The sequence below is a fragment of the Passer montanus genome, unplaced genomic scaffold (assembly GCF_014805655.1).
Source record: "Passer montanus isolate IOZ18808 unplaced genomic scaffold, ASM1480565v1 scaffold13, whole genome shotgun sequence".
Classification (NCBI taxonomy): Eukaryota; Metazoa; Chordata; class Aves; order Passeriformes; family Passeridae; genus Passer; species Passer montanus.
Window position 1 is genome coordinate 2,016,867 of NW_024359832.1, and position 26,312 is coordinate 2,043,178.

At 41.7% G+C, this 26,312-nt stretch overlaps 1 protein-coding gene across 1 annotated transcript in view; it reads right to left on the reverse strand.

The window, feature by feature from the left end:
- KIT (KIT proto-oncogene, receptor tyrosine kinase) overlaps window positions 1–26,312 on the reverse strand; it is a 56,007-nt gene that overhangs the window by 25,534 nt on the left and 4,161 nt on the right. Inside the window, exons 2-5 of the mRNA XM_039699089.1 lie at window positions 11,525–11,755; window positions 7,675–7,953; window positions 4,970–5,106; window positions 2,164–2,323 (exon numbers count right to left, since the gene is read on the reverse strand). Coding sequence (XP_039555023.1) covers window positions 2,164–2,323; window positions 4,970–5,106; window positions 7,675–7,953; window positions 11,525–11,755 — 807 coding nt within the window. The remainder of the gene's footprint in view (window positions 1–2,163; window positions 2,324–4,969; window positions 5,107–7,674; window positions 7,954–11,524; window positions 11,756–26,312) is intronic.

Consider the following 26,312-nt stretch of genomic DNA (forward strand, 5'->3'; position numbering starts at 1 on the left):
TCGTCAGATTGAGGATTCACTTTAAAAAGACAAGTTTTTAGTCCTATTACAGAAATTCATAAGGGAATCATCAGTTTGACAGGCAGATTGCAATTACAAGGAAACACATTTACTGAGAGCTTGAATTTAGACCTAAAGTCAATCTCAGAGCTCTGCTTCTTCCCACTTTCTAGTAATCAAACTGCCGTGGCCAGCTGGGCACCCGAGCTTGGGAAAGCCAGAGCCAGTGGGGCTTGGTGAAAGCATATGGATCTGCCAGAGCGCTTGACAGATGCTTTGAAGAAGAAAGGATGAAGTAAATTCACAGCAGGCAGGTATGCTCTAAAATGGTCTCCATCATTAGAAAACAGGAAAAAATTTCAAATCTGGAAACTGAAGGTTTGCAGTTCCTTGGCAGTGCTTTTTTCAGTTTTCTGTATAAACACAGGATTCCTACGCAAGCTATATTCAAAATCAGACTCAACTCCCATCAAATAAAATTTTATTATAATGCTATCAGTCCCTGTAATGCAGTTCTAGTACCTTCTACAGTTACATCACCTGATAGAAAAAGCAATTAGGAATTTTACAAAATAAATACACATTATTTCTTGTAAAACTTCTGGCTAATGTTAAAGCCACAGTGATTTAGTATCTATTGCAATCCCAGATCTCTATGCACACACCATGCACCACTTCCCAGGAACCTGGGAGCTGGCACAGTTCAGGTAAATATAGTCAGTTTGACAATAAATAGTGAAAGGTATCCAAAAGTTGAAGCTTATTTAAGTCAAATTTGAGAGGGTGGAGAGAGAAAACTATCTCAGAAAGGAAAGACTCCACCTTTTCTCTGGCATTTTTTATTAAATACAAACTTTATATTTTACTAAAGAAAAATTTTATTTCCTACTTTTTATAATTCCATGCTTTATTTTAAACCCCAGACTTTCCAAAGTCAATCCTTTTTAAAGCTACATTTGCATATGTAGTAGTACTAAGAATTTCTGTAGTGAAGAACTTCCCTCCTCTTATAATAAAAGCTTTCACATTGATCCCCTTGGGGAGAAGATTTTCTTTCATACTTCACACTGTTTCATCTTTTACATATGAATGTAGTCTCTCCTGTAAAAAAATGAGGAAAACATCCCTTTCATTGTGAGCCCTACCCCCTCAACCAGCACAGCAAGGTTAAGGGCACTCAAACCTCTGTCTGTTTGCTGAAGGTCTGACCCACACAGGTCAAACACTTCTGTTTTCTTTACGTTACCAGGGAAAGCAAAACAAGCAGTGTGGCTGGAGTGTGTGTCTGTGCAACAGAAAAACGGATTTGAAAAGGAAAAAAAGAATCCAGGCTACACTTCCCTTAGTTACTACACCCTTGAATGGAACTGAAACAGGAGTAGCAACTACACAGACCAGAATGATCTTATTAACTATACCAATATGTCCTTAATTGTACTCAATTTATCAAATGAGTAGGTTTCAGCAGCTTTAAAATTCAAAAGGCACTGTGTGTCACCCAAGTTAATATATAGCAGACTCTAAACACATCTGTTATTAAACAAGAGGAGGAAGGGAGTTTGCTCACTGTTTAGGGACATGATCCAAAACATGTAGAAGTGATGGATAGTGGCTTTAACAAACGGGTCACCTCTGGAACAATTTCATGCTGTCTTTGTGCACCACGATGTTGCTCAGAGCATTATTTTAAATAGAGGTACAACTACGGCTTGTACATAAAAACCACTGACACACCGTCAGTGAGATTCCCCATGCTTGGAAGGCAGATACTGAACATGTGCTTTGCCCTTGTGCTGCCAAATCACTTGGGCATAGGGACAGTACCAGGAGCAGATAAACTAGTTTCTTTGTCAAAACAGGTTTAAATTTTAGATTAAACCAGAAGGATGAGACAAACCAGAGGGACAGAAACACTGTTGGGTGGTTGTTCTAGTATCACTTTCCAATAACAAGCAAAGGGTTATAGAAATTAAAGCAGTCATACATACCACAACTTCCTGAGCTATCCCATATTGTACCAGTCAGCAACAACCTTTACAGAAAACCAACTTAACTTGCTGAGGTTTGGGGAAAAGGAGAGAGAAGGAAAGCAAGACTCCCCAGTGTTCTCACTTTTCATCTCCTGCTCTTAGAAATGTTAAGATTTCTATAAGAAGTATTTACCTAGAGCTTTCAAGGTTACTGTGGCATTGGTTTTTCCAAAAGAGTTTTCTGCTTGGCATGTGAATTCTCCAGAATCATTAACTCCCACTGAACGGATGTTCAATGTTAATTTCCTTTCGTATCCATAATCACCCAAATTTCTGCTTTTGGTTGTAACAGCCTGTCGGTAAAAAAACAATTAACATCTAAAACACTGTGTATGCATCATCTTTCCTAGATAAATTAAAAATAGAAGTAATTATAACTTTGCCATATTAATATTCATAACTTTAAACCGGAATAGTAAGCCAGCACACAAACCTGTCACTAGAATCTCTCCATGCAAAACAAGTGTGTGATCAGCTGCTTTTGGGAGATAATGTCCTCTCCTAAGTCCTATACCCTCCCCTCCTTCTTTTTTTTTTTTTCTTCCTCAAGCTCCCTTCTCAGGCAAGAATGTGGAGGGACATGGGGTGGGGTGAATTTGGGACTATGTTCACCTGCCCCAAGAAAGGCAAATGGAGGAGACCAACCCAAGACAAAAAGAGCTAGACCTCTAGCTTCTTTAAATGTACCTATTACCTGATGACAAGGCTGTTGTGCCCAAGGTCAGACACAGCTCATTCAGGCTTGATTTCCAACACTAAGGTGAGTATTGGTGAGAGGGTGAATAACCAACTGAAAGTTTTATTTGCACAAACAGCACTTTTAATTGTAATGCTTGATGCAAAATGACCACTGAGTCCTGGCTTTCCTAATGCTCAGAAGGCTGAAGCTCTTGCATGAAGTCTTTGAATCTCAGAAGTGTGGTTCACCCCTAAAATGATGCCTGAAGTTCAGCAACTCTCTAATGGTTGCAATGCTTCCCAGCAAATCACAAGAGAGGATTTAACATCCTGGGGCTTCATTTTAATCATGTTGCACTATGTCCAAGGTCACAGCATCTCCTGATTGCAGGCATGCTGCAAAGAGCCCTGCTGGTAGCAGGCTATACACAGCATCCTCCCACTGGTACCCACTCTGATTCTTGGTCCACAGCAATATAAATTAATCTTAAAGGAAACTGGAAACTTCATTCTCTTGAATATGCACAGAAAAAATAAATGCTTTGAGATACTGACTTTAGTCTGTCTGAGAACTTTCGGTATGGCTGGAAAGACTGATAAAATTTACACTGATTAAACCAAATGCAGACCTGGACTTCTTATGATTTTCTAATTGAATTATTGCAATTCTTGGATGTTCCAAGAGCTTCTAGACAAATTAAAGTTTCTAAATGCCATTTTGATTCCTCTTGACTTATAATAATCACAAGAGAAGTAAATTCAGTATGGATGTGCTTGCTAATAGCCAGTCTCCTAATTTTCCAAAGTGACGATAACTTCAGATACATGGACAAAGCATTTTGGTTTTTTTTTCTCTCATCTATTCAGGACAAAATGTAATTCTGAATCTACTTGAAGATGAAATTTATGCATTCTCTTTCAATACAAAATTTAATTTTATAGTCAGTATTTCAAAGACAGCAGCTCCTACAGTTTACTAGAAAGGACAAGAAAGTCAAACTTATTGGGAAAATACTTTCCTTGTGGCTTTTACACATTAAATAAAAAGTTATAAAGCACAAAAAAATGAAGGGAAGGCCTCAATTCCATCAGTCTGTAACACAGGAAAGGGAGGGGAATGAGAGAAGAAATGAAATTCTCAGATGAAGGTCCTGAACAGGAACGAAAGCAGATCTGCGTCTCCCAAGCCACCTTCATGTCACTGAGACCTTCTCAACATTCAGAGCTGTGGGGTGGGATTTCTGGAGCAGCAAGCACTTCGCAAGAACAGCTTTGCCAGAGCTGGTGGATTTGCTAAGCACAGCATGCCCAGCCCCAGGAACAGGACTCCTGTTTGTTATGTGCCCGAGGAGATGTGATTTATCCAAATACCACAGGAGTCTTCCATATACATGGGCTGAGAATTACGTATTCTAGTCACTAACATTAGCAGTAAAAGATCAGTCAATTAGCATGGGAAAGTATATGGTAGGAGTTACTAAGAAGTCTTCACAAGGGCTTTTAATTAATTTAAATTTCAAGGTACACCCAGAAGATCAAGGAGCATTCTCAAGAACAACCCAATGCTTGCTGCTCATTTCAAAGGCACAGCTGGCAGCACACTGGCTTACCAGGGAAGGGGATCTCTCTGTCCCTTTTCTGCAGAATAGCTGCACTGCCAGTATCAAACTCCTGGAGCACTGAGCCACTCAATAATATAACTTGGTGATGCCAGTCAGTAACTTCATCTATCACTGGCAGACAGAAGCCAGTTCACTGGTTCATTTTTCAGAGCTTTTCCAGTTAGTGAGGCACACCATGTAATTTAAATGAATTAATCATTCCTATGAATGCCTACTACTATTCCTGTCACGCACAACCCCATGCTAATTAGCAGGTATTTTACTGTTAATGATAACAACTAGAATATGTAATTTGCAGTCCATGTGTTGATATTTGCGGCTCCCATTGATTGCAATGTGATGTGTAGGCACTCCACGCTTCCGTATTTAGGAAGCCCAACAGAGGTCACCTAAACTTCACATTGAAGAGCCTAACTTTAATTTCTTTTTGGGAAGAGAAACCCATGCAGATGCTTTTCCTCCCAGCTATCCTCAAGGTCCCAGGACAGTTGCTACCCTTTCACCAGTCTGTGGGATACTGAATCTTTGCAAATGCAACAAATCCAAATCAACACAGCATCAGGTACCCAAAACAAGCATGTGAATGTCTACAGAGAGTCTGTGTACTGAGGTACACATGACAGAATTAAAAGAATTTACCTCACTTTTGTGAGAAATCCAACTAGCCTGTACACTGCTGTCCACATCCGTGATTATGCATGTAACTTCAAATTCTTCCCCTTCTTTGAGAAGCTCATAGCTTTTTGATAAGGTGACGACAGGAAGAGTTTTGTGAACTGGAAAACAATTTTGAAGTTTATTACTTTTCATTAGTCTCAGCTCTTCCGGGGGGGATAAAAATCAACAGTCATTAATTAACTTTCCAATAAAATCAAGGCTCTGAGATGTATTCAAAATTTTTAACATATTACACACTTGTTCATTTACAACAAGCACATTTCTGCTTCAACCTTGCTTCAAATTACACTTAAAAGTTAGATAATACTTGTTAGAGCATAGCAACTTGCATGAAGAAACCTGAATGATGTTGAACCATCAATGAGACGATTAATTTTGTGACAGTGATTAAAAAGTAGCACTCTGGAACTGAAAACACGGTGAGGATCAGTCACTGAAGAACAGCAGCCCAGCACTAACTGCAGATTTTAATTACAAAACATTACAGCAAACAGAAAGTGCTGTCTGACAGGTCCCTGAAAAGCTCCTGATGGACAGCCTAAGAAGGAGAGGTACAGCTTAAGGAATTCTGCACACCTGTGCCTGAAAGCACCACAACCTCTGCTTACAGCGGTGGCTCACAGTTTGTCACCCAAGAAGCAGGTGGTGACATACAGACATGGGGTAGCTGTACCCTGTTCTGCTTCAGGATGTCTTTTGTCCACAGTCAGGTGAATCGGAGGACTATGTGTCTCCTGCTTCTGCAAAGCTCTTCAACTCTTCCTCTGTTTCCCTCATGGTTTGCTTTTCTATTTTCTTTATCCTTTCTTCAAATTTTCCTCTTTTATTAAACTCCAGTTAACTTTGCTCTAGGGCTTTTACACAGGAAGACAGACTGTGAATGTAGTATGTATCAGACAAGGTCTTCCAGACTCTTCTTCTGCCTCTGACACAACTTTTGTAGTTATCTTAGGTAAATTGTACAAAGCTTAGGAAAACCCCATGCTTCTCAGCCATTCGTACTTTAACAATAACGTTTTCCTCATGTTGCTGAAAGAAGCTACAGAAGAGAGCAAAGAAACATGTTTGCTCTCTTTAGATATAAAGGCTCACACAAAAGTCCCCCTCAGCACTCAGCAGTACCCAAGTGACAGAAGGATGCCAATGCAGAAGGCATTCTGTGTTCTCATCTGCCAGAAACATCTCCGGACATCCCAAAAAAAGCCCTAAGTCCATAAAGCCCCTCATTGTTTTGAGAAGGGCTGTACATAAACACACCCTGTGCTATCATAGCTGCTGTGTGTTTCAGTCCTCCTGCACAGCTCCCTGTTTCATGGACGTCTCTTCAGTCTTTCTGTACCAGAAGCTCACATCTGAGGGCCTGAGTGCTGTGGTTATAACTACAAAATCATTACCCACCAAAGCATCTCCAATGCATTTAAATGCTGAGCCAAGGAGAAAGTGAGAGGTTTACTTGATGAACTCAGTAAGGATCAAACTCTACAGCACAGTAATTACAATATGGAGAGTGACAATGCCAAATTTCCAAATCAACAGAAAAAAAAGACTTAAAGTTGCCAAAATAAACTCACTCTTGAGATGGTCCCCAGTTCCCAACCTCTTGCCCCACCTCCAAATAGAATGGGCAGGTCACAGAGACCCTGCCATGCAGCAAACACCAGCGTGTGTGTGCCCTCACCACGCCACAGGGCAGCCCCCCTCACCAGCACAAGGTGACGTGCTGCTGTGGCCTGGCCTCAGCTCCCAGGGCCTGGCACGGCGCAGGCAGCGGGGATGAGCACAGAGCCTGCTGGCCCCAGCTGTGCTCCCCCTCTTTCGGCACCAGCCTCAGCTGCAGCAAGAGGTGGCTTCATTCCAAGTGTCCAGAGCTACACGGAGAACAAACTCATTTACTTGCCCACGAGGAAATGCCAAGCCAGCCTGGCTGGCTGAACTGCTCCCTTCACTTCCCTCCTGGGTATTTCCCCAGCCCAATAATGACACACAGGGCAAGTGCAGGCTCCAAACTGCCCAGACAACCGGCAGACAGACATCAGGCTTCTCCTTCCCAAACCCACGTAAGCATCCAACCCTAGGGCACAGGCTGTGGCAAGGTCAAGTGTAAGGTAGCACCAACAGGTTTGCCAAGCGTAGCATGTAGCATGTAGCAGCTCAGCCACAATGCACTCCCCATCATCATCTGTGCACATCTGGGCTGCTGTTGTGACCATCCTCACTCAATAATATGAAGACAAAGACCTTCTCCTTCCACAAGCTCTGCATCTCCACCAAACCTCTATTCATCAACGCCATTTATCAGTTTCTTCTACTGTCACTTGTGTGCAACAGACACAGGAGTCAGGCACTGAAATAATTTTGCCTGCATAAACCTGTACAAACCTCAGGATGCTGGTTTGCCCTCAAAATTTAACAGCATAACCACATGTCTTATAATGATGAAAAAAATGCCTGGAAACCACCAGGAACAGAAAATAAAGCTCATCATGGCCAAACCTTCTGAGCAGAGCCACAAGCTAAGTGTCACAAGATCAATCTGTGTCTTGACACAAGTTGCCCAAAACAAGCTTTCTAAGCTCACCACTTTCCTTTGGACAGAAGTGGGGCTTCACAGCTCTTCTCTATACCTCCTGTGAATCAGGTAGAAGAAGGCAAACATCCTGTGTTACCTGGTCTCACATTCAAGAAAATCTTCTCTGATATCTTCTGAACTCCATTGTGTTTGGCCAAGCACTGGTAGCAGCCCTTGAACGACCTCTGTACGTTCTTTATAACAATGCCTTTCTGGGGATTGGGTATGAACGTCATATTTTTGGGGAGAGGTTTGCCATCACATTTTTTCAGTGTGAAATTCGTAACATTTGGATCTGTTAGTGGGCACACTAGCAGGATGTCACTGTCTTCTTTTCCATAGATCAGAGAATCAACAAGGAAGAGCACATTTGGATCTGTGAAGAAACACAAAGATCTGTCAGACAAGCTGGCACAGGAACTTCTGATTATCCTAACTCTACAACTGGGCACTTGTCAAAGGAAGTTTTACTTTCAGCCAGTAAAACTGAGTATTGCCTAATTCATATTTACCAAGAGAGATAAAATTTTCTCCTAAAAGAGCAGCACGACAGAAGACGTGCAGTAGCATTTAATACCATATACACTAAAGAATCATGTGCACTAAAAATAATCTTACTGCTTTTTTATTTGGAGATGGAGGGCATTTTTTGCCTTGTTTAGGTCCAAAATATCCCCACAACAGTAAACAGATTTTCACAGACCACTAGAAGTAATTTGCTTTTAGCTAGTGGCAGGGCTGTAAGGTTTCATGCCCACGGGAGGATTTGAAAGAAATTTATGAGCAAATGGAAGTTGAAAAGCACCTAAATTATGGTTTTCACTTCTGTAAAATACATAATCTAAATGAACACACATTGCTACCAGAGGAAGCAGCAAACAACTTCTCTCTTTCTCTCCACTCCCTGAAAGCAGAGATTATTTTTAGCCTCCTTAGAAGAAAAACTGGGCATACAAACAGCACATCTGATTGAAAAATAATCATGCAATCTTTCACAAGGTAATTTTCCTATAGCATTTCATCTCAGCCAACCACAGCACACAAACATATAGTACTTTAAATACTTCCACAACCAAAGTTGAAGCCTATGTCCAAGCCTAAGCCATGCCATATGTCATGACCTTGAAATGGTAAGAAGCAGGCAAACACACAAATAAAGGAATGTGTGATGACAAACACTCTGTAAAGTTTGAGATTCCATCTGCCCTCTCTACAGAGTAGAATGAATTTGAAAAACAAAAACAGAGATAAAAGTTTTCTTTCTTTTTTGCAAACATGCTTACAACTTGAATGATTAGAGATCAACAAACCATGGCTTACCGAGGAAGACTGAGAGAATTTGTTTAAGATGATGGACAATGTGCATTTGGTTTAAGACAAGAAGTACCAGACTGAAAATGGGATGTTTATGTAAGCAATTCACTACATCAGTAACAGAGAAGTTACTGTCTGGTTTCTAGCCTAGCATGAGGGTGCAGCTTTAGCTGAATTTGATATTACCACCCAAGAAAGCCTCCACAAACTACAGGTTTTGAAGCATCAGTTTAGAATTAGAGGATGGGGACTACTAAGAAATTAAAAAAAAACCAAAATAATTTCTGAACAGAATGAAAATCTGACATTTTGCACACAGAAATCTTAAAAGAAATGCTATGATAGGCTGTCACTTCTGAGCAGGAAGAGGATAGATTAAAAGTGCTCATCTAAATATCCCTGCTAACAGACATAACAGATCGCTTTCTACTCAGTCCCTCTTTCTCCAGTACGGACTGAACCAAGATACCTTCCTTAGGCAGAAAGTATGGCTCCCAGCAACTACCAAAAAAAAAGAAAGAAATTTTTGAAAATAGCAGGAACAAAGACCTGTTTCACTAACAGCTGAAATTGCAGGCAAGGCCTTGACTGCAGCAAGCAGAATTGCTGAGGTGCTCCCCTTGCATCCTCAATCCCCATCTGGAAGGGAACAGCAGAGTAAGAAGACATGAAAGGACTTCTTATACTGTATCCAGACACAAACAAGGCTGCTCATGGTCATGTTCTTCCTTTCTTGACCTTCTACCCCATGGACATCTTGGGTTGTACCTGCCTTCTGGACATACCACAGGTTTCCAACACAAGATATGACAGTGCTTATCAGTGCTTCCATCTCAAAAACTTGAGATCAAAATTAAGAGACTGTTCTCTCTTATGCAGACGTCTGAACTAGGCTTGTTTGGATCAGGAAAAAATATGCTTTTTAGATACAACACAGGTACTTTCTGCCAAAAGAGAAAGGTGAAGCAGGTACACATCCACAGTCTGTCAACGCTGGGTCATTCTGGGTCACAGAAACAGAAGAAATTTTGATTTAGTATGTTTAGAAGAACATAAGATATCAACAGATGCCACCATTTTAGGTGTCACTATGTAGGATCGAGGTTCTTGGTCCTGTTCTCTCTTCACTCCACTTTACAAGCAGAAGAGTATAATGGGGTGTTTGTGGCAACCCCACAAGCAGCAGAGCATATGGCAGCATCTTACAGGTGAGGTAAGAGATCATTAAACCATGCCTGATGCAAAATGATGGTCAACCTCACAAACATACTTATTTCACTGCCAGGAACTTGACAAAGTTAAGGCTGCACGTTTTGCACACAACTGAGAAAAAAAGATAATAATGTGTTGCATGAGGGCCACAAAACTTCACTGATGCTTTGGTAAGCATGCTCAGGAGAGCTGCCTGCAATCCTGAAGTGAAGGAGTCATGAAGGAGTCACTCATGTAAAGGAAGGCAAAAACATCTCTATGATCATAGCTGTCTGAGATAATTACCATAACCTTCCGGAAAAACAATCAGGGTAGGTAAAGTGAAGATTGTTTACCGCATGTAGGTAAAATACATGTCAGATTTCCTTTAGTCACAGTCTCAGAGAAAAACAGAAAGTCAAGAAAACTTATCCATGGTAGCTGCATGAATATTTGGAGAACTTAGGAGCAGTTAAAGGAGCACTTTTTAAATTGTGTGGCTGCTGTGCCAGACATCTTCCTTCATGAAAATAACCTGTGCTGTGCTTTGCTGTGCTGGTATCCTCATCTTGGAGAACAACCTTGCAGTAATTCTCAAAGGACTAGCAGCGTCCAGAAGGGGCTCTTTGAGACAACCCCTGCTGGTCAAGGAATGCTGTCTTCAAGAATGATGCCGTAGGACTTTTTTCCATCAACAGTTTAGGAAGGCCACCAGAGCTACGTGAAGGAGAAGCAAAATAACTGTTTTCCTGGGAAAGTGCTAGGCATGGTAAACTGTGAGCTCTGGGGCAGCTGATGCAGCATAGATCAGCAGAGAAGAAATCTGAAGAAAACACTGCACAAAGAAGAGCAATAAAGAATTGAGAAATGTGTCAGAGCAGAAGCACTTTTTTCCCTGAGACATTTCTGATCAGTCACAAGGTAGGTCAGAAGCTGAAGGCAGAGGAATCATCAATGTTTGCTGGCTTAGGCCTGGGAGCACAGTCTCAAAAGACCAAATCCTTTAGGCTGACTGCTTCAGTAAATTAAAAGCTTGGGACCAAACTTTACATGACTCCCCACTGATGGATGGCATAGAATTAAAAAGACATTTCTACGCATTTCTTGCTTCTTCACTGTATAACTGACTCATACAACAGAATCAGGTCACTTAGGTAGTATCTAGAAAGGGAGCTTGGATAAGCTTTACCACAAAATTAATGGGGATGTAAAGAGGAACTCATCCAGAACTTTGTGCTGGTGACAAAGGCCATTGCAAGCAAAGCAGAGAATGAGGTTTCTTCCTACTGGACAGGGAGGAAGATTTATTCTACCAGATTTTGTTCTCCTGCTGTACTTCAAATTCAGCCCATCCTCCAACATTTATTGTCCTATTATTTTGGGAGTGGCGATGGGGAAGGGGAGGGGTGAGAAACACAAATAATGCCTTCATTGATATTTACCTTTAACAAAAACATAGTAAGAGGAGACAATACTCCCTTTGCTTCTGCATGTGTATCTGCCTATGTCTCTGACTGTTGCATTTTTGATGTACCACTCTTTGTCGTTGGAACTCTTTGCTTTTGCCGATGGGTCTGAGTTCTGGAAATTCCAAGTCACAGGTCCGTCCTCATTGCACGTCAGCCTTAAATCCTTCCCTTTATTCACAACCTGTACATGGGACAGTGCACCACCTGGAAAAAAAAAAGCACAAAATAGAATGTCTGTAAATACAACACTCTGCTTTTTCCAGCAGTTAAATTATTATTTATAGCTGTATATGTGCAACTAATGTTTTGGATTTCTTTCTTAAAAATACTAAGCTGCAATGGCACTGTGCAATTCTACAGACACCTTTTGGCTTGTAATACCTTTGGCACACAGAGAAAATAGCAGTGCAGGTGGAAACTGGCCTCTAAAAAACCTTTGGAAAGTAAAGTTTCAGATGCATCACTTTCTGCAATGTTTTGGCTTTTGAATGGGAACAGACCCAAGCTATTTAAAAATTAAATTCAAGAACATATGAGTCTGATCCTACATGGCAGCACTTTTAATCATTCTTTGTCATTTACTCAGTATGTTGCCAAGAACTAAAGTTTCCTTGCTCAACAGTTATCTTTTTATAACTGATCTCTCATATATTCAGATGCTCCACTCATACTCTTGAATTAGAAGTGTCCAGTTTAATGAAGGCATCAGAACATGCTTTCCATACTTGCTTGTTTCTTTACCTGAAGTGCCAATTCAACATTTCTTACATAAAAAACCATGCAAAATGTTCTTCACGTTTCCATCCCAATGCTACCAAATTAGTTTCACTGAAGCACCAATCTCCCAGTCACCAAAGCTGTTCTAATTGACTATTTAGCTTCCTTTTCACTGAACACACCCTAACACAATGTTTTAAATGTTCTCACAAAATAAACTTCTGTAAAATTAGCAGCCCCAGTTCACAGTTCCCAACCACTTCCCAACTGTCTACACAGAGAAAGGAGCTCATTTAGGCTTCCCTGGCTCTACTGTTAGGGCAAGCCAATCAGGGGGTTGCTGAGTTAGCATACCCATGATCTCAAAGTCTTAGTGAGCCTACAAAAATGGAGTTCATAGTCAAAAATCCAGAGAAATCCTCACTGTTTTGGACCTACTTGAATATCAGAAGAACACAGGCAAGTATTGAGGTGATCTTGCATTAACAAACCCTTCCCCTTTCAGAGTAGCTCTTCAGTGCTACGAGTAATCCTTAGCTCATAGTAGCTGTGCTGTTTGCCCGTGCCACACAGTTGTACAAAACTGTACAACATTCGTGTGTAGTAGCAGAGTCACGCCAGTGAAAATGCTACTTGCATGCAACAACACACTCTGCAGCTCCATTCAGAGGCTGAGTTTCCCTACCCACACAGATAACAACAGACGTTCAGGAAAAACAATCGGATAATTACTTGGGATGAGGTTATACACTCCAGACTTAATTCACTCATCTCACAGCTTTAGTGGTTCTTAAGGTATATATGGGATTAAGACCAGGTCAGGTAACTGCTCCTCTTCCTGACAAATCCACCACAGAGTAGGAAGCAAAGGATGGCCAGACCACCTGCACAGACTAATTACTTTGTTTGTTTGTAGTCTGAAAGGAGCCCTCCTTGGAATTAGAATTTATCAGTGTTAAACTCAACTTGCACTGATTGTTCCAGTGTCACCAAGCAATTTTCCACATGAGATCTACTAATCCTGCATATATGCTTCCATGACTGAATGCATAAACAACCATCCTAGAAATAAAAATTGCCAGAAAAAGGCAGAAAAAAGCAACTTTTAATCTCAGATCTGCTACCTCAAAGTGCAGGTGTGTGTCTAAGCTGTGGTACAGTAGCTCAGACATGAAGAGTGAAGTCCAAGATCTCAGAAGAACAAGTCCCAGCCAGCAGTGGAACAGGAAAGTTCGAAAAATCCTTTGCACTGGGCAAAGCGGTGCCTGACAGCAGGCAAGAAGACCTCTGATTTTCAAATCCCTCAGATCAGAGCCAGGAACTTCTAGCGTGAGAAGACAGAGGGCAAAGACCTCTGAGAAGGGCTCCTGAACAACAGGTCCTTCATGGGGACCTCTTTGGAAGACTACTTTGCTTGCTCCCCGCAGACCACAGGGCAGCTCAGGTGACAAATCACACGAGCTATATAAAAGTGCAGAAGTGTGGTGTGGTATAGCTATCCTGGCACTATCTTAATGACGAGCCAGGGAGGATCGAGAAAGCAGATGTGTGTTGCAGTTTGGTTGGGGGGGCTTCCTGAGGAGTCCCCCCTAAGCTGAGTGTTGGCTGGTGGCAGCAGGCAGGCAAAGAGACTCCACACAGCTTCTGAGGGTGCTAATTAGATGAGGGTTTATTGGGGATCCCACCCCCCGGAGCAGCATGGCTACTGAGGGGGAAGGGGGAGGGAGGGGGAGAGAGAGGGCGAACTTGGGGGAAAGCCTAAGGAGGGAAGGGCCAAGAGAGAGTTTGGTCTGCCTTGCACGGGTTAACAGGGAGATTCAAAGTGGGCGCAAAGTAAGACTTGGGCCAATGGGATTACAGATACGTGAGACTTCAGTGCGGGACCACAGGCTTGGGATAAACCGTACATTTTCGAGGTGGTGGGGGATATTTCATACCATTCAACTACAATGCAACACCACAGATGTGGACAACCTTCACTGTCGTGGGCACAGAGTAAGACTTGGGCCAATGGGATTACAGATACATGAGACTTCAGCGCAGGACCACAGGCTTGGGATAAACTGTACGTTTTCTAGGGGGGGAACATTTCATACCATTTAACTAAAATGCAACACCACAGATGTGGACAACCTTCACTGTCATCACTCCACGCCTGCAGCCAGCAAGGTCTCAGCTTGGGCCCTGCCAGGGAGGTGCTGGACTGGCATGGCCCCCACTGCCCAGTGTCTCAAGGAGCACAGTCCTGGGCAGGTCACAGAGACCCTGCCATGCAGCAAACACCAGCGTGTGTGTGCCCTCACCACGCCACAGGGCAGCCCCCCTCACCAGCACAAGGTGACGTGCTGCTGTGGCCTGGCCTCAGCTCCCAGGGCCTGGCACGGCGCAGGCAGCGGGGATGAGCACAGAGCCTGCTGGCCCCAGCTGTGCTCCCCCTCTTTCGGCACCAGCCTCAGCTGCAGCAAGAGGTGGCTTCATTCCAAGTGTCCAGAGCTACACGGAGAACAAACTCATTTACTTGCCCACGAGGAAATGCCAAGCCAGCCTGGCTGGCTGAACTGCTCCCTTCACTTCCCTCCTGGGTATTTCCCCAGCCCAATAATGACACACAGGGCAAGTGCAGGCTCCAAACTGCCCAGACAACCGGCAGACAGACATCAGGCTTCTCCTTCCCAAACCCACGTAAGCATCCAACCCTAGGGCACAGGCTGTGGCAAGGTCAAGTGTAAGGTAGCACCAACAGGTTTGCAAAGGAAAAATGGACCCATTAAAGGTAGCAGTGTAAAGATTAATGTCATAATTGACCTCCTAAGGATGGATTTGTCAAACCATACACATCACTGTGTTGTGTGTAAATGCTGACAGGTTCTGCAGTAACAAACCCTTCCCTTATGAAGGCCAGCTCAATAGTCCTACAAATACCACCATATCCCTCAGATGCACAGCACAGACTGGATGTGTAACAGCCATGCCTCAGCCAGGGGGAACACTTCTCAAAACCCAACTCCACTTGCATGCAACAACACACTCTGCAGCTCCATTCAGAGGCTGAGTTTCCCTACCCACACAGATAACAACAGACGTTCAGGAAAAACAATCGGATAATTACTTGGGATGAGGTTATACACTCCAGACTTAATTCACTCATCTCACAGCTTTAGTGGTTCTTAAGGTATATATGGGATTAAGACCAGGTCAGGTAACTGCTCCTCTTCCTGACAAATCCACCACAGAGTAGGAAGCAAAGGATGGCCAGACCACCTGCACAGACTAATTACTTTTTGGTCTGGGTTTTGGACGAAGCCCTTGTTCTGTCCCCATCTCCCTCCAGAAGATTTACCAGTGATAAACCCAACAGACAAGTCCACTAGTGCATGTTTTTCCAGCACTACCAGAATTTTTCCATGAGTTCCACTAATCCCCTACATACACTCACATGACTGAACAGATAAAACAGTATCCCACAAAAAGTAATTGCCAGAAAGATTAGAAAAGAGTAATTTCATATTCTTATGGAGTTCTTATGACTCTTATCTACTCTTTTCCCTAGCCCTCATCCTATCCATTCCAGTTAGGAGTTTGAGTCTTTGAACAGTTACTAGCAGGACTATCCAGCAAGTTATGGGTAAGTTTTTAAAGGTAGTAAACAACACAGCCTGACCTGTCCAGAGGCACAAGAAATATCTATGTAGCAGAGGTGAAAAAAAAATGAGGAAACTAGCACAATGTGGTGAAGTATCACTCATATTTCAAGATTATTTTGCTATGGTTCCTTTTGTGCAGTCTATGAATTCTCAGCAAAACAACTTACAAATTCAATAATGCCTTGTGCAAAGGATTCCCAGAGTGTAAAGGGTTTTTTTCTCTTGCCTTCTGAAAATAATGTCTCTTCAAAAAAACTATGACAGTGTAGGGACAACCGGTTGTAAACACAATGACTATTAGATTTGCTTCATATTACACACCAAAATATCATCTGTCTTTAAAAAGAGAATTAAAATGATGTTTAGAAAGATGAGAATGACTCTGTATCTTCTTTTTAGAGGAATAATTAAGTGACAGAAATCTGAGAGTTTAACTAACAACTTGTAATCCCATGCACTAATCCCCACAGTATGTGTCCATCTGCTCATCTTTTCTCGGACTCATGTCTGAGACTGCTCCATTTGCATGGCACCCAAGAGATGGGGCTCTTTCTAGGCCCCTGTTACTCTTATGGACTCCAGTAACATCAACCATGTAATCACAGCCACAGCACCAAGATCTATAATTCAGGAATCAGTTGTGTTGGCAGTATATATGCTAGGGGTAGTAGGGATTTCAAAGTGCCAAGCCCTGTGGGATACAGTGTCTGCTGTCCCCTCCCAGAGCTCTGTTCACGATCCCACATGGGATCATGGCTGCTTTACCACCCACTAGCAGGACTGTAAACTTTCTGAGCAATGGGATGCAGGAACCCACTGCTATGAAGTTTTCCAGGTGTGGGTATGCATCTACCCCACACCTGGGCATGCCCCCACCCTCTCTCCACCTCTTCACACCTTTGAAAAGGAGGTGGAATACTACTTCAATATTCAGTTCAGTGTCCCCATCTCACTGAGGCCCACCTGACCACAGGAACAACTCAGGACAAGAAGAGAGGAAACCTGCTTCTGATCATATGAGTCCTATGGTCTCAAGTGGTGCTGATGATCCCACTGTTGGTCACAGACTGTGGATCCCACCGTGACACATTCAACATTCCCCACACACTGCACAGCCAGAGTACCACACTGGGATTCTGGATAACCCTCTAGAGGTGTCCTCAAGGGCAACTAGAGTGTGTAGTTACCACACGCTAACAAAAATACACTGATAATGGCAAATAAGTCACATTTTTAAGAAAAACTAAAATAAACTAATAAGCTCAGAGTTGGAAACTAAAATAAACTAATAAGCTCAGAGTTGGACAGCCCAAGTTCCATTTTGGATGTATTAAATTTGAGCCCTACAGCTGAAGAGCTTAATTTCCACAACCCTAACTTATCTTTGTAATATAAAAAACTTGGGTTAAAAACTACGATGCTGGGAACAATCACTTGAGAACAAGGCTGTGTTACTGAAAAAAAGAATATATAAATATATTAAAATGAAGGGAGAGGGAGGAAAGAGGAGGAGTACAGCAGTTGTGAATTCTGCATGCAGAAGGAACATCTGGAAAACCAAGCTGGAGGAATTAGAAAATCAAACAGCTCTAGATAATACCGATAGGAAATGCAGGTCAAATTGCAGGGATATGATTAAGGACAGCAGAATGTTCCTGTAACAATTAAGGGATGTGCAAACAACAAAAGCTCTGGCTAAGGAGTGAACCATCCTGGGAAAAAAATACAGTTTATGCTGGAGCTTTTCAGCCTCAGCACAACGCTGCTGTAGCATGGAAGAGCACATCAGGTGCAAGTCCACATCCAGCTCACAAGCAACTGGAAACCGTCCCCAGCTGCCAAGCAAACAAAGGATGTGGGACTGCCATGGAATAAGATGAGGAGTCAAACACTGTGGATTTTATTCCCAGCGCTGCCACAGATTTCCTGCACAACCTTAGGCCAACAGGTTAGTGTCTCTGTGACCACTTCCTCTTTCAACTCTTATCTAAACATTAAAAGGAACAAGAAGTTTGTGGCAGCTCTATAACACAACAGATTGCTTCCAAAGAAAAATAAAACAAAAAACCCTGTGCCTTATCCCACGCCCTTCCACTTTCAAGTTGTGTTGAACATCTCCCAGGGCAGAGGCACAGTGCTGCTTCCCAGAGCAGTCACAACCTGCTCACATCCAGTACCAGCCTTTCTGCCAAGCCTACGGGACTGGCAGCGTCCTGCCAACAAGTTCACTGCTGCTCAGCAAGGGCAAATCCCTCACCCTGCCTCGCCAAGGGCTGGGACACATTGCAAGGGCACGGCAGGCTCTTCTGAGCATCTGCCTTTTCCTCTTGCAGTTGTCCATAACCTTCAAAGTCATCATCATTTAAGCTGTACAAACACTGCACAACGAAAAACAGCGACCTGACCATGACCTGATCCTGACCATGATTTCTAAAGCAGTTAACGTTTTTCTATCATAAATGCACAGAGGAGCTAAACTTCAAGAGACAAAATGTCCACAATTTTTGTGTAAGATTGTGGGGCTTGGATACAATTGGAGAGAGTATTTTTTTCAGTGCCTGTACATTCTGGGCACTGGCTTCATTTCAAGGGCTATCACACAGACCTCAGCCACCGTGGTTTTTCATCTACAACAGCATAAGAGAGCAGAAACAAGAGATATGCTTTATCAGTTAAAGTAGTGGCACTGTTGTAGATGCAATGGTCCAGGGATATCAGCAAGACATGGCTTGCAGCGAAGTAATATCCTCTTTCAGCACTGCTGGAAAAAATGAATGTGTTTTCAGACACACAAGTCCCCTGTAGGTCTAAAAGAAGAGCAGAAGCAAAACCACCTCTTTTACACAAGTGCAGAGGTCCTAGCCAGAAGCCTGCTCAATCCTCTCTAGAGTATTTACACACAGGTCTAATTGAGGAAATCACCTTTCCAACCCTGTTTCTTATTTGTTAAAGCCACTATGACAGTTGACATATGCTATGATGGACATGAATGTAAGATCCTTTCAATTACATTTTCTTTGTCTTGCCATTTTATGCCCCAAGGAAAAATATAAAGTGTCAAACTTTCATGTTAATTGCACTGAAACAACCTGAATTTACTCTAATGTATAAAATCTCCCAGATTTTTCAAAGGAGAGATGGTATCATATGCTTACTTGTTTTGTTCCACTTCACTAAACAGACACTCTCCCTTATGCTAGATGAAAAGTTTAGCAATGGCAAATGTCAGTTTTAAATTATTTGATCTGAAAGCTACATCAGACCCTGTTTCAGCCAGGCTGTGGGGGTGAAGGTGGCTAGCAAAAGAAATCATCCATACCAACACCAACAGTAGTGTCTTCCTTAAAGACAGAGACCAAAAAATACTCAACACAGGGTTGATTGTCCCTGCAAGTGTTACGGACTCTCAGCATATCTGAACAACACAAATCCTTGCTGACTGTCTCCTCTGCCCCAAATTCTTTTCAGAGACTGAAGAATTATCTGTCACTGGACACATTCTTAAGTCTAGGCTGATTAGGCTTCCCTGCAGAACCAAGCGGTTTGTTTCTAACCCATCTCCAGGGTAGGTGCTATCTACTGACCAACAGACTCTTCAATGCCGTGTTTTCCAAGCAGAAACAAAGAGCTCACGAGCTTGTGCTCATTCTGAAGTTTTGGATTCTTGGAAGCTATATATTATGAAGCAGCAGACCAGTGTAGAGGATTAATGAGAGCTTTGACTTTTACCCAGCTGCATGAGGGCAACCCCTGTCTTCCCAGGCAGCCCTGCTTGCCCCCTCACCCTCAAAGAGAAGGGGGCAGAGGAAGGGCACTGTGGAGAGCAGGAGGCGGGAGCTCACCAGCACAGCACTCAAAGGCACAGCCAAGCTGACTCCATCTGCAAACAGCATCAAGGAGAAATGAAGATCTCCCACACAAAGAGCAAGTGTGGAACCAGCCAGCTGATTCCCACCCATGGCAAACCCAAGAGAGGAAGTGGCAGGAGGTTAGAACAAAGGTTGTCTTTATCATCTGTGGAGGCATGAGCATGAGGAACTACAGAGGTTGTGGCTGTGAGGCACCCCCCCTTTGCAGTGAGGCCCCATAGTAACCTTTGAGCTCCATAGTCTGGGCTTGCACCTACATGGACCTGCCCCATGACACACCTCATGCCCTGGCAGGGCACTTTACAGAACAAGTAAGAGGCACTTGGTTGAAATAATTAGCACTTTCAGAGAAAAGCACTCAAGAGACTGAGGGGACACCCAGCTACACCTGGAGAGAGGTTATAAGCACCCCCCAGAACAAGGTGTGGTGACTCAGGAAGAGTCATTATCGGAGACAGGTAGCAAGAAGCCAAATCCAGCCAGCTCTATAGACCCAATTTATAGAGTACATCCCAATCTCCATGCGAAACATTCACAGAATCTTCAGGCAGGACAAACATGAGCACCTGGGACAATCCCTGGCTTGTGGGTGGAAGCCAGCAGGTCCTCCTGCAGGGGGTCTTGTCACACCAATTAGTGATGTAGCTAAGAGCACTTTGCTTCAGCGCTTCAGAAGCAGGCTTAGCAGAGTAAATTCCTCACATGACCTCCACAACCATGTGAGAGCTCCCCAGTGCATGCAAGTGCAACACTCGCTCAAGGCCAGGGACTGGGGGAAGGAACTGCACCTTCCAGAGACAAGAGATACACCTTCCTCTTCCCTGCTGGCTTTACTTCCCTTGCTGGAGTAAGGAAAATCCAGCCATGCACACAGGCTATTGTTCCTGCCTGCTGAGCAGCTTGCCCTTTCTGACAGGCATCCCTCACTCTGCAAATAGAGCCATTTGTCAAAGGCAGACATGTAGCTGAATATAATTCTAATTTAGCACACATACTAAATGGGTACAGCAGGATCAAACACCATGTTTCTTTCCAAGGCTGAGTACGGTACCGCTCCAGATCCTCCTTTTTTGAGAAGTCATGGCTTTGGGGCTTCTTCTGTTGTTTTGGGGTTTGTTTTTTGAAGGAGTATCACATGTACCACGGTAGCCCAGTCACTTATCTTGAACCACTATGTGTGACAACCTACACTAGGTGATTAATTCATTTCATTATACTACATTGACACACTGTGGTCTCTTCTACCTAAACTTCCCACCATGGAAGGAATCTACAGGCAATGTATTAATGAATAAAACCAAACCCAATGCATGACTGACCCGCCATGCTTTTTTTTTTTAAACTAGAATGGTCTATGCTTACAACAACTAGCTGATAATTCTTATTCCAAGACAAACACAGAGTACAGCTCAAGATGTATGTATGTACACACACAAGTAGATTTGCAAAAAAAAAAAAAGAGCAACTATATGCCACAGCACTTGTCAACATAGAGATTTATACATTTAGACTGATTCTTACTCCTACTGAATTATTGCCTTCTTTCCTCTAATTTCCAAAATTACTTATTAACCAGCTGTCCCCACGGTTAGTTTTGTCAGCTGTTAGACACATAAATAAACAAATTATGAAGTAAGTATGGAGAATGATTAGAAGGAATGAAAAAGCACACTAATGCATAGTGTATTCATATTCAGCTGTCATGCGCCCCATCTATTCCTTTAATGGCTCTTTCTTCTCACTTCTCTTTGCTGACATTTACATTAAAAGGTGCACTGTCTTTCAACTTCCATTTTGAACGAATGTTCCTTGTAATGAGCAACATAGGCTTGAAAGCATGTTTTCCGAAATGCAGTGAAAAGGTAATTTTAATGAAGAGAAACGAGAAAACTGGAGAACAGTAAATCGCTTTGCAATCTGAATTAATGCCTATTTGGAAAAGGCTCAACTGAGGAAGGAGATGTAAGACTTTTGGCAATGCGAATTCTAATTATTTCAAGTCTTGGCAGTAATTTTATCAAATAGTAGCAATTTCATTAAAAGGTGCACTGGTAATCATCTACATAAGGCCTCCAGAGGGGAAAATATACCAATAATTGCATAATTATGTTATCACTGCTCTTATGATGGACCACATTAAATACCACAAAGAGGAACACTGCTTTTTACTTTCTCTAGATATTTAGTTCAGTACATTTTCCTAGAAGATTACAGCAATAAACAAGACTTTCAGATTAACATGTTCACCAAATTTTGCAGAAAAGACACAGCTATCTTTTATGTCCATAATACTTTGTATTCTCTTTTCCTTCACTGAAAGAACTGACAGATTAATGAGAAAAATTCTGGGTACAATAATAAGATAGAGTATTTATATAGTTGTGTTACAAACATAGAAGTCATTGCATCATGCCATACAGGCACTTGGCACAGGATCCAGGATTTAAGAGGCGGGTTTTAGGATATTTCCACATCTGCCCTTATAAATTAAGTGTACCTATTCAGAGATTTTTTTATAAGCCTGCAAGAACTTAAGATTTCCCTTGTCTAAAAAATACTTAAACTTTTCTATTAAGATGTTGGTAAAAAAATATTGTAAAAGCATTGTTTTACAGACAATTCCAAATCTAATAAGTGATTTTTTTACTAAGGTACCCAGTATATTAGATCTGTATCTTTTTATATGCCTTCTTAAACTATGACTGGGACAGTTTCTGGGGGAGTCACTGGCACATTTCTCAGAACATCCTCAGGTGAAAAATTTCACCTCAGACAATCATACCAACACCCAGCAACATCTGTCACTGATATTGTCTTAGAAGTGCTTTGAATATAGAGACTTGGATATATTTCTGACAATTCAGCTTCATTTCCTCAGTCTTCTGGCAATAAATAATTCTCCAACATCACAGAAGTCCAACTTGTAGTTTTTGCTTTTAAATTGTATTTTATTTTCTAGTTTAGTTATAAGCCTTATCAGAAACTGCATATACATTGCATATATATGGTTAACTGCTTACTGAAAAGTAGTCCATCTTCCTGCTCCAGGAAAGATACACATAGGATTACTTAATGTGAGTGCAGCCTGAGTGCCTGCTTAAACAGGGAATCCCATTCCAGCATCTCTTCTGAATACATCTAGCTTATAGGAGGAGACCAGAAACACAGGGCTTACTTCTGCTCCTTCCATTTGACCTCTTTTATTGTTCTGCATACCTCAAATCCTAGGTATGATAACATTAATGCTACTGCAAAGTCAGCAATTTTATGTATAATACCTGGAAGTCAGACATGCTATGGAATAGGAAACTTTAACAGCTTGTGTTAAAATGAACACTAATGGGAGGAAGCTTTTATTTTGTGGAAGGTGACATAATTTTTTTTTCAAAGTATAAAAGTTATGCTCACCCAGAAAGCAGTTCCATGATATAGACAACAGCAAGCAAGCATCAAAAGTGAAAAAGAGAATCAGCCAGTCACTGAGCAGCAAAAAATGAATGCTTCAGAATCAAGTCCTAGCACAGAATTGTATACAAAGCATAAAACCAGAACCATTTCAGGTAATAATACTCTATTAAGCTGCATATTTAATTTAATATTACATGAAAAAGTAAAACCACGGCATTTTTATAATTTTCGTTTTAAAAGGTAAAGTACACAAGAGTGATTTTGAAAATACAGCAATGTAAATTTAAATTTACAGCTCCTCTAATCATTAAAAAATAAAAGCAAAAATTTATTCAAGCTGTAAATTTCCTGTCAACATTTTAAAGATAACTACTGGATTCATCAAAGTCAGCCCCTGAGCACCTTCAGGCAGGTTGTGCTGCAGCAACAAACCCGCCTTTGACATGTGGAGTTTCCTAGCAGGTGCAGAGAAAATATTTTATTTCAGTTCATTCAGTACAACTCAATTAAGCAACTAGTCCATTCAAAGAGGAGTGACTGATCTGGAGCTGAAAAAAACCATGAATGTTTCTTTCCATTGCTATTCTAAGAATAAGGAGAGAATGACATGGACTAGTTCTAAAATTTTTGTAGCATAGTGATTAGAAGCCACCACTTTTGACTACAGATAGGCCTTTCAGGCATTAATTCCTTTTTCAAAACATTTCTCAATGAGTTTTTTCTTCTGAATTGGCTGGCTTCTATGTGGTGCTATTTTTTATCTAACGGAAGAACATTTCAGAATTCTTGTTTCCGTCATTGTAATCGATGCAAATCATCAGCAAAAATCAATTATCTAATACAAGAAATGTCAACATTTTCTATTTTCATACTAAAACATACACATGAAGAATCAGGATCAGTGTATATATAACAAGCTACATAATTGCTTAAATACAGGCACAGTGATTAATCAAAGTAAGTATAACATTAACTGCAAAGGCTATATTTAATTAAAACTCTATCTCAATGGTAATAAAGGAGGTTAAACCTTTCTTTGCAAAATGATTAAGTACAAATGCAAAACAGTTAAAATGAGGCTTACTGTTGGCTGATTTAAATCATGATTAAAATCAGATTTACAATGCTTTGAATCAAATTGAAGCACATAGTACAGGGGGAGGTGACCATTTTATTGAACCTGGAAACACTGCATTTCTCATCTGCAGTCAGGTATCAGTTTCACACATCATATCTGGAAGAAATGCAAACAAGTCTGAGAGGGCTGAGAAGAGCAGGAGGAGAAGGAGTTACAAAAGACATTCCAAAAGAAAATGTCTGAAAAGGTTTATCACAGAAAAGAGAAGCCGAAGGGTTTATATCATCAAAGTGTAAATTATTATTATAAAAAGGATATTGATGAGTAGTTCATATATCCAAAAGACCAGGAGAATAAAAGGCTGGAGTTAAGCAACCAGCAAGGGAGATTAGGTATCAGAAGAAGCTTTTGACCTTTAATACTTATTTACTAGAAAAAACAGGTGGTAAGAGTCTGCAGCACAAATCTGCCTTAGAGCAAGTTAGAACGAAAGTCTCTGTGGGGAGATCTGCTCCATCTGACTACAAGGAAGAGCTGGGGACAGACCAGATCTCTGCAGGTCTCCTCCAGCCTTACACAGTTCTATGGGAGCTTCCGAAGCCTTGCCTTGTCTCTTAGAAACCCAGCTGCAGGAAGAAGATGAATGCATGAGAAAGTCAGATTTCATGCAGCAAAGAATGAAGTTTCCAGTCCTGAGGCCTGCAGACAAAACCTTCAACATGTGACATCCAGTGAAGCCATTAACTCCTGCACAAAGAACAGATTAAGTAAGAGAGCCAAGAGCAAGAGTTTTAAATCTCACGATACCTGTCAGCAGGAATCTGGTTAGTTCTGAATGGCCTAGCTATGTGAACACCCAAAACATTTCTATTACACAGCTCACTGGGATTTTCCACCCCTTCAAAGCATGCAGGCTCTGAATGACAGGTTATAATCAACCAAGCTTGATTTCTTTTTCCTCTGTGGCTTTTGCACAATGCCTTTCTGTAAAACAAATCCACTCTAGCCTTCTCTTCTCCAGACTGAACATCCCCAGCTCTCTCAGGCTGTCTTCACAGGAGACTTGCTCCAGCCCTCTGGTCCCTCATGGGGAGGACAGGTACCCAGCACGAGCAGAGGAGCACTGCCTAGCTTAACACAGCGACTGACAGGAAAAGTAGGAGATGTAGGACTAACCTGCTATTTGCTATGCTTCCAAAGAATCTGTAGAGGTGCATCTCTCTGATTTTCACATTTGCCTGCCACAGTTTTCATCTCTTCTTAACTTAAATCAGCCCATGCATCCTCTTTATCACTTAGATTTACAACTGCCAGTATCTAGTTGACCAGAGAATTCTTCTCCATATCAGATATTTGATTGTGTTATGTGATTACAGATTCAACTGCCAAGATGACATTTAAAATTACAGGCATTGAATGCAGTCAGCTCCCCCAGTGAGTAAAAACCCTGTAGCTCCTAATGTTACCCAGTGATGCTTCATTTTAGTTCAATTTCAAGAAATGATCCCTATGGAGCAGCCCATAAGTTGCATAGCATGGTAGCAACATTAGAAATTTTTCTGTTATTTACATGTCTCTTTGCTGGTAAAGTCAAGAGCCTGACATGCTGTAAAAAAAAAAAAATCTTTTGCAACGTGAAAAATATCATTAAAAATCCATTAAATCTAAAAACCGGTGTTTTCAGAATAAATCAATATAATCCCCAAGAGGAAATCCACTGAGAAAATAACATTTACTGAGCTTTCTAATTGGTATCCCCTAGAAAACAGGAGTCACGTTCTCCCCTCAAACACAGATGTTTACACTCTCCTTAGGCTTTTATCACTAACGGCAGCAATCTTGGCCAGTGGACAAACAATACACTTCAGTTGTCATTAGGTTTGGCAGCCAGCCAAGGAGACTGCTCACACGCGTAAAATTACGTTCATTTATGACTGTTTGCAGGATTCATTGTCAAACAGGGTCCTGTTGGAAAAAAAAACTTCTAATTTCCTCAAAGTCACTGAAAAAGACAAGCATATAGAACACAGTAATATAGAAGAATA